Raw genomic sequence first — 14,281 nt, forward strand, 5'->3', positions numbered from 1 at the left:
ATATATATATAATGAGATGCATCTTGCGAGGGAAACCATGATCACCATCATCTCAGTCGCTTTAACATTTAAATTGATCAGTTTGATCTTTTCTAGTACAGTTTGCTAAATGATTTGAAGTCTCAAGCTCGAAAATCTAGCTGTTTTACATTTTTAATTCAGTTTATTTTTAAAAAATAAACGAAGCGGATAATGCACTGTCTTTCTCTCTACAAAAAAAAAAAAAAAAATTCAATCGATGGACCAATCGGTAACAATGATCTCCTTTAATAATGAGATTTCTCCTGCAAAATAATTTTCTTTTATGAAATGAATATTTTATAAATCTAAAGAGCATAACAGGGTACACAAGCCTAATATATTTGGCCTGTAAATCTTGATATTCAATCCTAAAAACAGAAAATAGAGTTCTCATTTTAACTTTTAACTAGCCTGTTTGGTTATAACCCAAGCTACAGATTACACTTCACTGTAAAGCAGAACAAAAATTATGTAGGATGCATTCTATAAAAATCATATAAAACACCGTAAATCATATGCCGTGTTATGTCTAATCAGAAGGTCCTAAATTATTATACAAAATTTAGATACGTACAAAGCTTCTAAGTGGTGTCCAAATAGGACACAATTGCTTCATATGTGTGGAAAAATCAAAAATAATTGTGAGATTTGGAGCCTCTTTCTGAATATATTTATACTTATATATTCTTTATATAACACCCCGAAAATGATTCTGATTGGATTATATGAGTAAATGCATGCTAGTAATAATAATTGAACTTAAGTATTTTGCATCGATGGTTTAGATCCAATAAGTTATTATTGATAGCAGGTCTGATCGTTACAATTAATATCAGATTCAAATTTTGATCTCGGGACCTGTGGGTTATAGGCCGACCACGCTTCCGCTACGCACTCTAATAAACATCAAATACTAATTGTCAATAACTCTTTACAAAACTTGCAATAATAATTCGTTAAACGCAAGAATTTAAGTGCCGTGGCACGGAATTGTGCCAAAAACTTACCGGCATGGTACGGCACGATGCATGCCGAGCCGTGCCGATGTGTGCCGGTCAAAAAAATTCTTACGTGCCGGTCAAAAAAATTCTTATGTGCCGACACATAATAGTATGAAATATTTATTTTTTTTAGCAATAAAATATTCTAACTATTTATTATATCTTTTTATCACATTTTTTAAACTTTTTTGGAGAAATTACTTACTAATTTAAAGAATAGAGAGTTTTGAGCTGTGCCATCGGCACAGGATCTGTATCGTGCCGGTATTTTGTTTGTACGTACGGCACGGTAGATACGGCCTGTACCGACGGACACTTAAAACCTTGGTTGGACCTAAACCACCAATCTAAAATGATTAAATTCAGTTATTATTACTAGCATACAAGGTTTTATATGTACAATCAGAATCATTTTCGGGGTGTTACACTTTACTACTATTAAAAAAATTTAAATTTACCCTCTATCCAAAATATCTTTCAAAAATTCAATTCAATTAATAAACCCGTGAGGGACAAGAATATTTGAAGAAAAATTTTAAAACTAAATAAGAATATTTCGATCATCCAGAAATAGGCAAGATATTTTTAAAAAAATTTTAAAGACATATTAGATATTATCCCTGCGAACATAATGCCTTGTACTCTAGGATGATAGAGATTGAAACTTTTACAATTCATTTTCCCATGATGAACTTAATTAAATTGGACCCAAACAAATCACAATGCAATTGTTGTCCCCCACAATATAGTGGTTATAACCTAGAAACAACTATACAAAAATCTCTCACAATAATAAATACAACATATTAATGCCCTCTCCCTTGTGGAAACTTATCCTTTTTGTGTTGGATTTGATTCCCTTTATCTATTCTTTTTGGTGATGAGACGTATAGCTTACAATTTTATTACGAAAATATAATTTTAGTTTGATCTTTTCATTGAATGCGTGCGGCATATTCGGTGCATTTCTTGCATGAAACTTGCCTCATTTTGAGGGAAATTTAGACTGCATTAACAATTTGATTTTAATAGTGAAATAATGATCTATTCTGAAAGAGACATATGATATTTATTAAATTTAATCAAAGTTAATTAATGAACGACGACAAAGATGACGACAAAGATCAATAAATATATCTGTGAATATCCGATCGTGTCTGTTGATTACATTGCTGTTTCAAAATTTTATTAGATTTGATTTGTTTCATAATAAAAATACTATGAAAATATAAAATACTGTCTACAGTATTGGTGCATTGAATCTTATCGGAATTTATATTTAGATAAACATAAAAAATGCGTATGCATTTTTCTCTTTTTTATTTTATTATTTTAATTTTTTTTTTATCTTTTTAATTAATGTGCTACGGCCCAGTTTGAGCCGCATCGTCTCCGGATTGGTTGGATAAGAAAAAAAAGCCGATCCGACGTGGCACGGCAAACTGGAGCCAATGAGAGAGCTCCACGTGTCGGCCAGCTGGCGTCCAACGGGCGAGCTTTATGAGACCGCCACGTGGGTGGAGCGCACGTGCTTTTCGTGGCCGATGGGTCCCACCCGATGGGGAATCTGCACGGGATTTGGGTACAACGTGCTTGTCCTTTCCAGAGCTTGCACCTCGAGATTCGTGCAATCAAACCAACCAACGTGGCGAGGAAGGTTTTTATGTGCACTCGGCCCACCACGTCATCCGCTGAGCTGGTGGTCGCCGACAGAGTTGGTGGACCGGGTCCAGGCAGTAGTTTCGCCTCCTAGCCAATCGAGTTAGTACAAAAGGCATGCTTGGACTGAGTTATAGTTATGTTTGGATTGAGCTGTAATAGTGATACCAATATACAAAAATAAGAAAAATAAATTATATGCTATAAAAAATTTTTACAGTAAATTTTTGTAATAAATTATTTTTTCGAAAAATTTCTATGAATGCTCTAAATTAATGGATGTGGTTTGTCAATGGCTTTGTGAGCAAAAAAAAAAATTCTAATGAATTTGATAATTTTGTCGTTCAGTAATTATAGTATATATTTTTTTCACTTGTAAAAATATATTATGTTACTTAATAGACGACAGATACGTAAAAAAAATTTCTACACGAGAGTATATCTAATGTGCTGCTTAATTTTTATAGAGTTATATATATATAATAAGTAAATATTGTAAATTTTTTATTTGACACCACAATTGAGTTTTATATTAAAAAAAAATTAATTACTAATAAAATTTCCTAAAAATTGTAGTTATTTATAACTAAAAGGGGGAATTAATATGCTCTGGTCCACGGGTGCACGGTTACGAGAGAGAAGCTCGATACGCGTTGAACACGTGGCGTTACCGGCTATAGCCGGTCAAAGGTCGACCGCGAGATCGACGGACGAGATGGAGTGGAGCGAAGCGAAGCGAAGACCATTCACTCCCTCCTCCTCCTCCTCCTCTCCCTATAAATATGCCCCTCCCCCTATCCACATCTTTTTTTTTCTCCTCCCCCTCCTCCTCTCCCCGCTCTCCTCTCACCCCCTTGGGATCTGCGCCCTCGCGATCTTCGGAGGAGGCGCTCGTACTCGGCCTCGGATCCCGGAGGTACGTTCTATTACGATTTTTTTTTTCGCGATTTTTTTTTTGGGGGGTACTTTTTGGAGTATATGCTTGTCGTTTTCGCTCGATCCCCATTCGTTTTTGAGGCGACTCGCCTCGGAATCGACGCATCTGCGGCTCCAGATGCTCTGTTCCGCGTGTCGTCTTGTTCGTGTTGCTGGATCCGGAGGGAATCTCCCTTCTGCCGTCTCTTGATAGCGAAATGTGGCTCGATGTTCGTAGATCGGAGCTTCAATCCCGCTTTAGATGCGATTTTGCTTAATTTTTTCCGATTTTTTTGAGTTTGATTTGATCCGTTTTATGCAGATATCGAGGCGCTTGCGGATCTTAAACAGTAGGATCGACTGAGGAGATGGAGGGGGGAGGGATGAGGAAGGTGTCGTCTCACACGTCCATGGCGGACGCCGCCGCCGCCGCCGACTTCGACCTGTCGCAGCTCCTCGACAAGCCGAGGCTCAAGATCGAGCGGCAGAGGTCGTTCGACGATCGGTCGATGAGCGAGTTCTCGCTCTCCGGGAATGTCAGGGGAATCGACGGCTACGATAGCGTGTTTTCGCCCGGTGGGATGCGGTCGGTGTTGGACACGCCGCTGTCGTCGGCTCGGAACTCGTTCGAGCCCCATCCGATGGTGGCGGAGGCGTGGGAGGCGCTCCGCAGGTCGTTGGTTTACTTCCGGGGACAACCCGTGGGGACGATCGCAGCTTACGATCACGCCTCTGAGGAGGTGCTCAATTATGATCAGGTATAAGTTTGGTTGCGCAATTTCTCCTGTTCAGGTTATTATCAACAGTTTAGCATCTCAGATTTAGTATAGTAGTTTAACATAATATCATTCAATTGCTTAACCTTTACTAGAATCAATACCTGTTCAGCTTGGCTTCTATGATAGCTTCTCTATTTCAAAAGCAGAAGTTAGATGTACGTTTTGCTTGTGCTTGAGCGAGAAGCTTCTCAGGATTTTAGCGAAAAGCAGTTCCGACTTTGTGGCTCTTCTGCTGAAGTGATCTAGTTGAGCCTAATAGTCATTAATGTTGAGATGATTTTATGAGTGCGGCTTTTAATGTTGTTCATCCAATACGTATTTGCCATAATTAGCACTTCATTGTGCTTTTAGCTTCGTATCAGTTAATATTTATTGCTTCTTTTCTATACTGTTTTTAGTGATCTTATAGGTTTTCTGATTTCCTTTATATTCATCCCATATTGAGGTTAATGCCTCTCTGCAGCTTGTGAGACGCATCGTTTGATAGTTTAAACGTGCTTTTCGGTGAACATTTTCCAAAGAAAATTTCGTAACAAATGACCATATCTTGATAAGTATCGTCCTCTATGCAGGTGTTTGTGCGGGATTTTGTACCTAGTGCATTGGCTTTCCTAATGAACGGTGAAACCGACATAGTAAAGAACTTTCTGCTAAGAACTGTCCAGATCCAAAGCTGGGAGAAAAGAATAGACCGTTTCAAGCTCGGGGAAGGAGCCATGCCTGCGAGCTTCAAGGTGCTCCATGACCCTGCTAGGGGAGTCGATACCATAGTTGCCGATTTTGGCGAGAGTGCAATTGGAAGGGTCGCACCAGTTGACTCCGGTTTCTGGTGGATTATCCTCCTTCGTGCCTATACAAAATCTACAGGGGATTTGTCATTGGCAGAGAGACCTGATTGCCAGAAGTGTATGAAGCTTATATTGACATTATGTCTGTCGGAGGGCTTTGACACATTCCCTACCTTGCTCTGTGCTGATGGTTGCTCAATGATAGACCGTAGAATGGTGAGTACGTTAAACATTACTCCAGCTTTGCTGTAACTGTTGTTATGCTTTTTGTATCTTTCCGTCTGCCGCTATTCTTTCTAAGCAAGTTTTCAGATTTGGTTGGTTTATTTCTTTCGTGGTACTTCAAATGTAGTAGAGGAGATCATTGGAGATTAATAATGCAGTATATTTGGCTGACACGTTCTTGGAAATTTTATGCTCTTTAATTCCCCTGTTATGCTCTTTAAATTTCCCTGTTTAGTGATCAATTTGATTAAGGTTCTCACATGTCTAGCACCATATAGTTATTTTATCTTCTTATTTTCCAGCCAATGTGCTGTTTATTGATTTCCACTATCTCCGTAGGTGAAAATTGTTTCTCTCTTTCTCTCTGTCTAAGATCTATACCTTATCCAATGATTTGAAACAAAGAGTTCTGCTATTGGTGATTTTCTTATTGCTCATTCTGATGCTCAGTGGTAATCGACGAGGAATTTCACTCCCTATTTCTCTCTCAAAGGAGGATTTTAGAAGCTTAGTGTTTGAATTTTTATGCCTAATATTTTTCTGTTATTAAATTCATTTTGCAGGGTATCTATGGCTATCCTATCGAAATCCAAGCCCTCTTCTTTATGGCACTAAGATGTGCTCTTACAATGCTTAAGCACGACTCCGAGGGGAAGGACTGCATAGAGAGAATAGTGCAACGCTTGCACGCCTTAAGTTATCATATGAGGAGCTACTTTTGGCTCGACTTCCAGCAGCTAAATGTCATTTACCGATACAAAACAGAAGAATATTCCCACACAGCTGTCAACAAATTCAATGTTATTCCCGATTCTATCCCTGATTGGGTATTTGATTTTATGCCCTCACGTGGCGGATACTTCATTGGGAACGTCAGTCCGGCGAGGATGGACTTTAGGTGGTTTGCGCTTGGTAATTTCGTCGCAATACTGTCATCTCTGGCAACGCCAGAGCAATCTATGGCCATAATGGATCTAATCGAAGAGCGGTGGGAGGAGCTAGTTGGTGAAATGCCTTTAAAGATTTGTCATCCTGCTATTGAGAGCCATGAATGGCGCATTGTCACGGGTTGTGATCCAAAAAACACCAGGTGGAGTTATCATAATGGAGGATCTTGGCCAGGTGTGTGAGATTGAGACCACTTTGTGTTCTTGCAGTATTTTCTCTCTTTCGTGCATTATAGAATCGACATGAACAAAGCAGAGAACCCCCTATAAACATTGCGACTTTCATTTTGACAACGGATATTATTGATCCCTGCATTTTACCGTCTTAACCTATAACTCATCACTTCGTATCCCTCGGCCAGTTCGGTTCACACAGCTAATTGGTCTATGTAGTAAGCATTGCTTATAGGGGTTAGATGGCATTTGATCTGTATTCTTTTGGGGTGGCAAGTTCAATATTGAGAAGTATTTGTGAACCAAACTGGCCGTTATGAATTGTATCATATATCCTTCAGAGTCCGTTATCATCGGAAGGAATTATAACACTCGCGTACATGTCCTTTACTGTATTTTGTGTTAGCTCTTTAACGAGTTGATCATTGTTTTGTCCAGAAGAAAAAACCAAAAAAAAAAAAGATCATCTTACCACTAATATCCCTCAATTTCTTTCTTTTCTCAGTCCTTCTCTGGCTACTCACCGCGGCTTGCATCAAGACGGGTCGACCCCAAATCGCAAGGCGAGCGATTGACCTAGCGGAGAGCCGGCTGTTAAAGGACGGCTGGCCCGAGTACTACGACGGAAAGCTCGGACGGTACATCGGCAAACAAGCTAGGAAGTTCCAAACATGGTCTATCGCGGGCTACTTAGTAGCTAAAATGATGTTAGAGGACCCCTCGAATCTGGGTATGGTCTCTCTTGAGGAGGATAAGGCGATGAAGCCCATGTTGAGAAGGTCCGCTTCGTGGACTTGCTGAGGAGAGAGGCATCAGACAAGTTCTTTTGTAGAACTCCTATCCCACCATCCTTTCGGAACTAGAAAGGTGCTCAGCTTTGCTCCCGCCCTGTAGGAATGTGTTGTTTGTACATTATTGCATGTTGTATCTGTAGGAAATCGCACGGAAAAATAAGTTTAATATCGAAGAATAGAGGATCAGGATCTATCCAGGTTCTAATTGTAACAGGAAACTCTCATTTACGTAATTTATAGCAATCTTTTATGTTTGGTTCAATTCAAAATCTTTTATTGCAATCCTTCCCCTATAAAATAATGTTAGTATCTCTCAAGTTGAATGCTAATCAGGTTTAAGGTCTAAGGGAGATCCTTTTCTTTGGCAATAGTTTCTTTTATAGGATTAGGATATTTAGATGCGGTAGCACAAATTTCACCCCAAAAAGAAAAAGATAAGAAAAAAAAAGAAGACCAATAAAAGCCGAATAATTGAATCTTCAGATTTTAAGATAAGAACATGAACTAACAATTCTAAGTGAAAAAATCAGGGAATGAATCGTGTCATTCATCAAAATATTAGGATTATCAGTATAATTACTCTCTGTGATACTTATGCCTCAAATTCTTGTTTACATAAAATGACTTAACATCTCATTTTACGAATCTTACAGTAGCAAAAGAACCGACCCTAATATCATATCGAAGCAACATTGTATATACATGTGGAAGATGAGGCAACAAAGTGAATAATAATCCAAATAAACCCGTAATACAACCTGTGCTTATTCCAATGAATGGAAGGCATGATATCTCAACAATAACCTCAGGATGCTGGCGCGTTCCTCCCTCCTTTCTTGCTAACATACTCGCATAGCCGGCATGGCAATGTGTCTAGGCTCGCTAAGCGGGCCTTGCCGTAGTTTCCCAACACACCGCACCTCCTCCACGCATGGTACTCCGCGTAGGCCACGGGGTCCTCCGCGAGTGCTTTTACGTAGGAAGCCAATTCCTCGAGAGAGCTGAATTTTGAGCCCTCTATGATGGAATTCGGTGGGACGAAGTCCCACACGTTCGACGTGCCAAAGTAGATGGGGACCGAGCCGGCGTCCAAGGCGTAGAATAGCTTTTCTGTGACGTAGCTCTCCGTGTTGGTGTTCTCGATCGCGAGGACGAATTTGTAGTGCGACATGGCGCAGTGCAGGTGATCCCACCAGTGGGGGATTGGGTTCTCTTCCATCTTGCAATCGGGGAAGAAGTCGAGGGCTACGTCGGAGCCTCCGACATTGTTTAAGCACCGGCCAAAGGAGTGGGTGGGGATGAGGGAGATGAGGGCTTTGGCGAGGGCATCTCGGTGAGGTAAGCACCTCGAAGAAGACCAGTAAACAAGAGTGTCCTGCAATAGCATAGGAATGTTAGTGTTAGTGTACATTTTGGCAATATATGCGGTGACACTTCTCAAACTTTCGCGCTACGACCCTTAAGTTAACCCTATGTGTTAACTCATAAGTTAGATAGAGGCGGCACTGTCGAGTGTGCTGAACAAAAGCACACAATTGTTTGCAGAGAACTGTGATTTCTGATTTTTCCCTGGACCCGCGACGGTCCTGTGGTCGCGAGTTTGCATTCGCAGCAAACTCGTAAAAGCACTAGGAGGGGACTCAATGTTGAGTTTTGACCATATCCATACGGCGGCGGCCGAAATTTTCAAATACCAAACACACCCTTCTTGTGAGTTGCTGCTGATCCTTAGTTAAAAGATGTTGGTTTCCTAGTAGTTTCTTCTTATATGCATGTAGAAGACAAAAAAAAGCACCATTTCTCAGTGCAGCAACAATACAACTTAGGGCTCACTTAAAGCTTGATGGCATGGTAATATTCTATGGAGGCTTTCTTTTTCTTCATTCCTAGCATAAATTTGTGTTATAACCTTGTTTGTTGAGATACAGCTATACAAGTGGTGATAAACATGTGATAGGAAAGCATTAGGAACTAACATTGTTTTTACTGAAGGATCAATTGCAATTTTTTGTGCCTAACTTAGATGTGCATATTGAACTTGAAACTTTAGTGCATATGAACTCTTGGTAGTTTGCTGGAACTTACATTTTTCTTTTCCTTCGCTACGCGATAACTCCGCGTAATGCGGAATGTTTTTCCGGCGTAAGTTGCCTGAACATCGTCTTTGGCGTGGTAGCCGATGAAAATGTCCTCGAATCCCGAGGGGCGCCTAGTAGCCTCGAGATCCATAAACGCGCGAAGAGGCTCCCCTTGTTTTCTCTATAAAAAAAAAAAAGAAAGAAAGAAAACAAAATGTTATTTGAATGTGCATAATTGTGAAGCACGAAAAAAAAAAAAAGGAAAAGAAAATGTGGCATTAAGATTTCAAACAAAGTGGGGAAAACATCCTACAAATGGATGATTTGTGACGATTCAAAGAAACTCTCGAAATTTTGAATGATAAAATAAAAAATTCCAATTTGCTCAAATAAAGGTTTACTATGGTGGACAAAACCAAAATTGAGCTACCAATGTAAAATAAGGATATGTATTCTTCTATAAGGGGGCGGGTATTAATTACAAGTTTTACTTTTCATTTATTACTTTATAATTATCCCCTTATTAAGTAAAGATGACACCCATGAGGTGTAAGATTAGAAAAGTGATCTACTCCTAATAAAATCCTAATAAAATCTGCTCTGTTAATGTCCGCGTCTTTTAAAGTCCTAGCACTTTTGGCACATGTTATATGAATAAATAGGGAATGTACTTAGAATCAAACACTACCAATTTGTCTTTTTGGCCCCACATGACTAAATAGGATCCCCAATTGACACAAATATTCTAAAGTAATAATCTATTTATGTTCAACACATTACCTCATGAGTCTCTAACTCAAACAACTTCATAAAGGGCCTAATAATGGAACTTAAATTGCATGGATAAAAAAACTCTCAAATACTCCAGTGAAAATTAGGTCTAAGATTAATTGCCTAGAGTTCAATTCACTTCTTTTTTTATTGATCTCAGAGATCAACTTAATTCTTTTTATCAGATTTAGAATTCACATTTGTTGCTTCTCACCAACTTTTAACTGCCATCTTAATATCCTTCACCAATGAACATTACCATTTTGAGGAGAAAGAATATTACCATTCAAAAATAATCCTATTTCTACAATGCAGCTGTAGTGCTGCAGCATTGGTCCCTCCTTTCAATTTTTGCAATGAAACCCCTCATGTTGTTTTCAAATTTCAATCAAGTCCCTTTCATCCAATATAACTGGTTAATTTAGGCGAAAATTATTACATCAGTGCCAAATCTTATAACACAGCAATTTTTCATCTGTGTTAACTGTTTCTTTTCTTTTTTGATTAAAATAACTAGAAGGCATTAGAAATTCAACTAGGGAAATGCCGCGAATTTTCTACAGTTTCGTGCACAGAATTTTTCCGTCCATTCGATCGTATGCTCGATCAATGCTAGTCGTAAACATTTTGCGCGCTCTCAAAACTCCTAGTAAAAATTGCTCATGTGTTATCAAACAGATATCTCGTGCAGTATAAGTCGTTTCATGCGGTACGAATAACTAAATGCCAGCACATGAGAAGCGATTAAGTAATCAAATGAATAGATCTCACCGTCTTGGGGGGCTTGAAGGACTCCCAGAGGGTGACGTCGACCTCGTCAACGACCGCCACGTTGCGGCTCCACACGCAGCTCAGGCCGCAGCGGCACTCGTACACGCCGTCCAAGATGTCCGGCACCCACGTCACCCCCCTGACCCCCACGCTCACGTGGCGCGTCCGCAGCTCCCCGCACCGCGCCCCTCCATCCGCATACTCCTGCACCGCCGACGCGTTCCCCCCCCACCGCGCGAACTTCTCCCGGAATCGCCCGCACCCGACCTCCGCGTCCCACCGCCCGTATGCGGCCACCACGTCGCCGAAGCGCTCCTTTTGGCGCGAGCCGAGGGAGTCAACGGCCGTGGTGACGACGACGCTGGAGTCAACGGCCGGGGAGTCAACGAGGAGGGAGGGGGAGAGTTTGGGGAAGTCGAGGAGGAGGGCGACGAGGGCGGCGGCGAAGAGCGCGGCGACGACGAGCGGCGCGATGCAGCTTACGCGGCGAGAGGCGAAAACGGCAGCGGCGGCGGAGTTCGCCGTAAAGAAGGAAGAAAACGGAGGAGGAGGAGGAGGAGGAGGAGTCGGCGACGAAGAAGGCTTCGTCGACGACATCTTCTTCGATATTCGATCTCGTTTGGTGATGGGATGGGATTCGCGGGGATAGTAGTAGCTTTTAGTATGGGTGATTGCACGATCGGTTGGTTCTATGAAGGGATTTTTAACGGAAAGGGGCGGGGGTGTTTGTAATTTGTATGGATTGTCCTTGTACTCTCCCGATATTAATTGTGACTAGGTCCCTATACTTTTTTTTTTTGTTGTTTTTTCAAAGATGTTCAACTTTAGTGTAGTTTCATCTGGAATGAGCCGTTTGGTTGCATGTAGTTGCAACAGTATGCAAATACAAATTTGATATTTAATTTTATATATTTAACTCTAACTACTGCAGTGGGAACTGTAAGAGAAGGTCCAAGTATAGCAGTTCAAACTACACTCAAATTGGCCGCAGTTCCAACTGCAGTAGTTGAAGAGAGTAACTTTAAACAACAAATATGTTTACCTCCTTAATTATTTTTTAAATAAAAAATAATTTTTTTATATTTGAGGTAATTTCACCATCATATATATATGAAAAGATAAAATTTTAAAAATTATTTCTCAACTGCATGCAGTCAAATAAATTATTTATAGTTGCAACATTTTCTATTACATCCAACCAAACAGAATGCATGTAATTACAGCTGCTATATTTTTAACTATATGCATCTTCAATTATATTGTATTTATAATTACATCTAATCAAATAACCTCTAAAGTTGTGTTCAATTTTAGGGAAAATAATTGAAAATGATCGTACTAAATATTTTGATTTTAGGTAAAGTTGTTGAAAATAGTTGTATAGAATAGTTCGATTTTAGGTAAAATAATTGAAAATGATCGTTCTAAATATTTTGATTTTAGGTAAAGTTATTGAAAATAGTTGTATAGAATAAATATTTCTGTGTGTAAGAAAGTAATTTATTTTTATGTTTGGTTTGACATAAAATAAAAATAGTTTGCTTAGGGTGTGTTTGGTACTCTGTAAAACTAGCTGAAAATTTTTTTTCTATGTAAAATTTTACTTTTTGATGTTTGGTTGCTAGTAAAAAGTTTTTCACGGAAAAAGATTTTTACGCATACTAAGAAAATCCGAAGTTTTCGTTTTCCGCTCGCTGCGAGCGGAAAACGAAAACTACGGCACCAAAAATCACGGCTCAGGAGGCTTCTTTGTGCACGGTCCACGAGGTGCCCATCACCTCGTGGACCGCGTGAGAGAGAGAGAGCACAGGTCCAAAATCGCGGCTCAGAGGCTTCTTTGTGCGCGGTCCAATATATATATATATATATATATATATATATATATATATATATATATATATATCCCTATACTATAAACATCATTTATATTTTTCTTTAATATATTATTGTGTAATATTTTATATATAATATATTATTTATAATACATAATAACTATTTCATACTATTAATATATATTATTATATATTAATATTATATATTTAATTAATGTATAATACATTTTAAATAACTTATATATATATATATTCATTATTTAAATATATTATTGTGTAATATTTTATATTATATATATAATATATTATTTATAAATACATAATAATTATTTTATAGTATTTAAATATATACTATTTAAATATTATACATACTACTTAATTAATGTATAGTATAATATATTTTAGATATTTTATAAATTATATACTTATAATACTAATATATGTAATATGATAATTAGAGTCGGCTAATATGATAAATTTTTTATTTATAATTTTTATTTCTTCAACGCAAACAACGAAAAAGTAATTTTATATATTCTTATTTATAAAATTATATATTTTTATAGTATATAATATAGATCTATTACATATATAGCCTACTATAATACACTATACTACTACTATCACATTAAATACTTATCAATTTATTATATTATATAATTTTAATATATTTAATTTATAAATATAAATTATAATAATAATATATATAGCCTAATAATTAACATAAATTATAAATAAATAATATATAGAATACATAATAATAATAATAATAAAATATATTTTTTCCTTTCAACCATTCAACCAAACAACTATAACTGAAAACTAGTTTTCTTTTCCTACAAACCAAACACCAAACTACGTAAAACTTTTTTTCCACTGAAAATTTTTTTCCACCGAAAATTTTTTTTCCCAGTTTTACGTCAAACCAAACAGCCCCTTAGCTGCAGGACGAAAATTATAGGGACCAATTTAGGATGTTTGGGTGATACAGGGACTATGGTGCAATTTACGCGGCGTTTACCTTTCCCATAGATTCCTTATTAAAGAAAACAATAGACGTGGCTTCAATCTATTAGCTGTAATAAATTGGACTTATCATCTCCACCAATCACATAAGGCCACGTCGACACCAATGTACAACGTGAGTTTTGAGACTTTGGGAGCTCCCGGGATTTGAGACTTTAAGCTGATTCTGGTGATACGTTGTTCCCTGCACCCGGTGCATTGCCGCATCTGTGCACCACCTCTTTTATCGGCCCTCCATCTCATCTCTTACTTTCGATCCAACCGTTCAACCCCGGGTTCTTTGCAAAGAATTTTTTATTATGTTATTAGTGGTAGATTCACCAGACACTTTTAATTGTATTATAAATTAATCAGTATATACATATATAACGATAGAGTTTTATAAATAATAAAAATTTTATAGAGAGCTTTTCCATAAAAAGTTGATCTAATTATAACAGTATATCATATGTGATGCACGAATCTTGTAAAAACAATAAACAGTTGATCAAACTTACTCT

The 14,281-nt window shown here is 38.1% G+C and overlaps 2 protein-coding genes across 2 annotated transcripts; one reads left to right on the plus strand and one right to left on the minus strand.

The window, feature by feature from the left end:
- LOC109726582 (probable alkaline/neutral invertase D) lies at positions 3,463-7,565 on the plus strand. Its single transcript, XM_020256254.1, has 5 exons — positions 3,463-3,597; positions 3,919-4,354; positions 4,948-5,379; positions 5,952-6,510; positions 7,015-7,565. The coding sequence occupies exons 2-5, from the start codon at positions 3,965-3,967 to the stop codon at positions 7,308-7,310; spliced, it is 1,677 nt and encodes a 558-aa protein (XP_020111843.1). The 5' UTR covers positions 3,463-3,597; positions 3,919-3,964; the 3' UTR covers positions 7,311-7,565.
- On the minus strand, positions 7,850-11,678 carry LOC109726286 (alpha-(1,4)-fucosyltransferase-like). The gene is made up of 3 exons (XM_020255798.1): positions 10,924-11,678; positions 9,389-9,562; positions 7,850-8,678 (listed from the first exon to the last, which is right to left on the minus strand). The coding sequence occupies exons 1-3, from the start codon at positions 11,518-11,520 to the stop codon at positions 8,109-8,111; spliced, it is 1,341 nt and encodes a 446-aa protein (XP_020111387.1). The 5' UTR covers positions 11,521-11,678; the 3' UTR covers positions 7,850-8,108.

This window comes from Ananas comosus, linkage group 21, assembly GCF_001540865.1.
Source record: "Ananas comosus cultivar F153 linkage group 21, ASM154086v1, whole genome shotgun sequence".
NCBI classification, from domain to species: Eukaryota; Viridiplantae; Streptophyta; class Magnoliopsida; order Poales; family Bromeliaceae; genus Ananas; species Ananas comosus.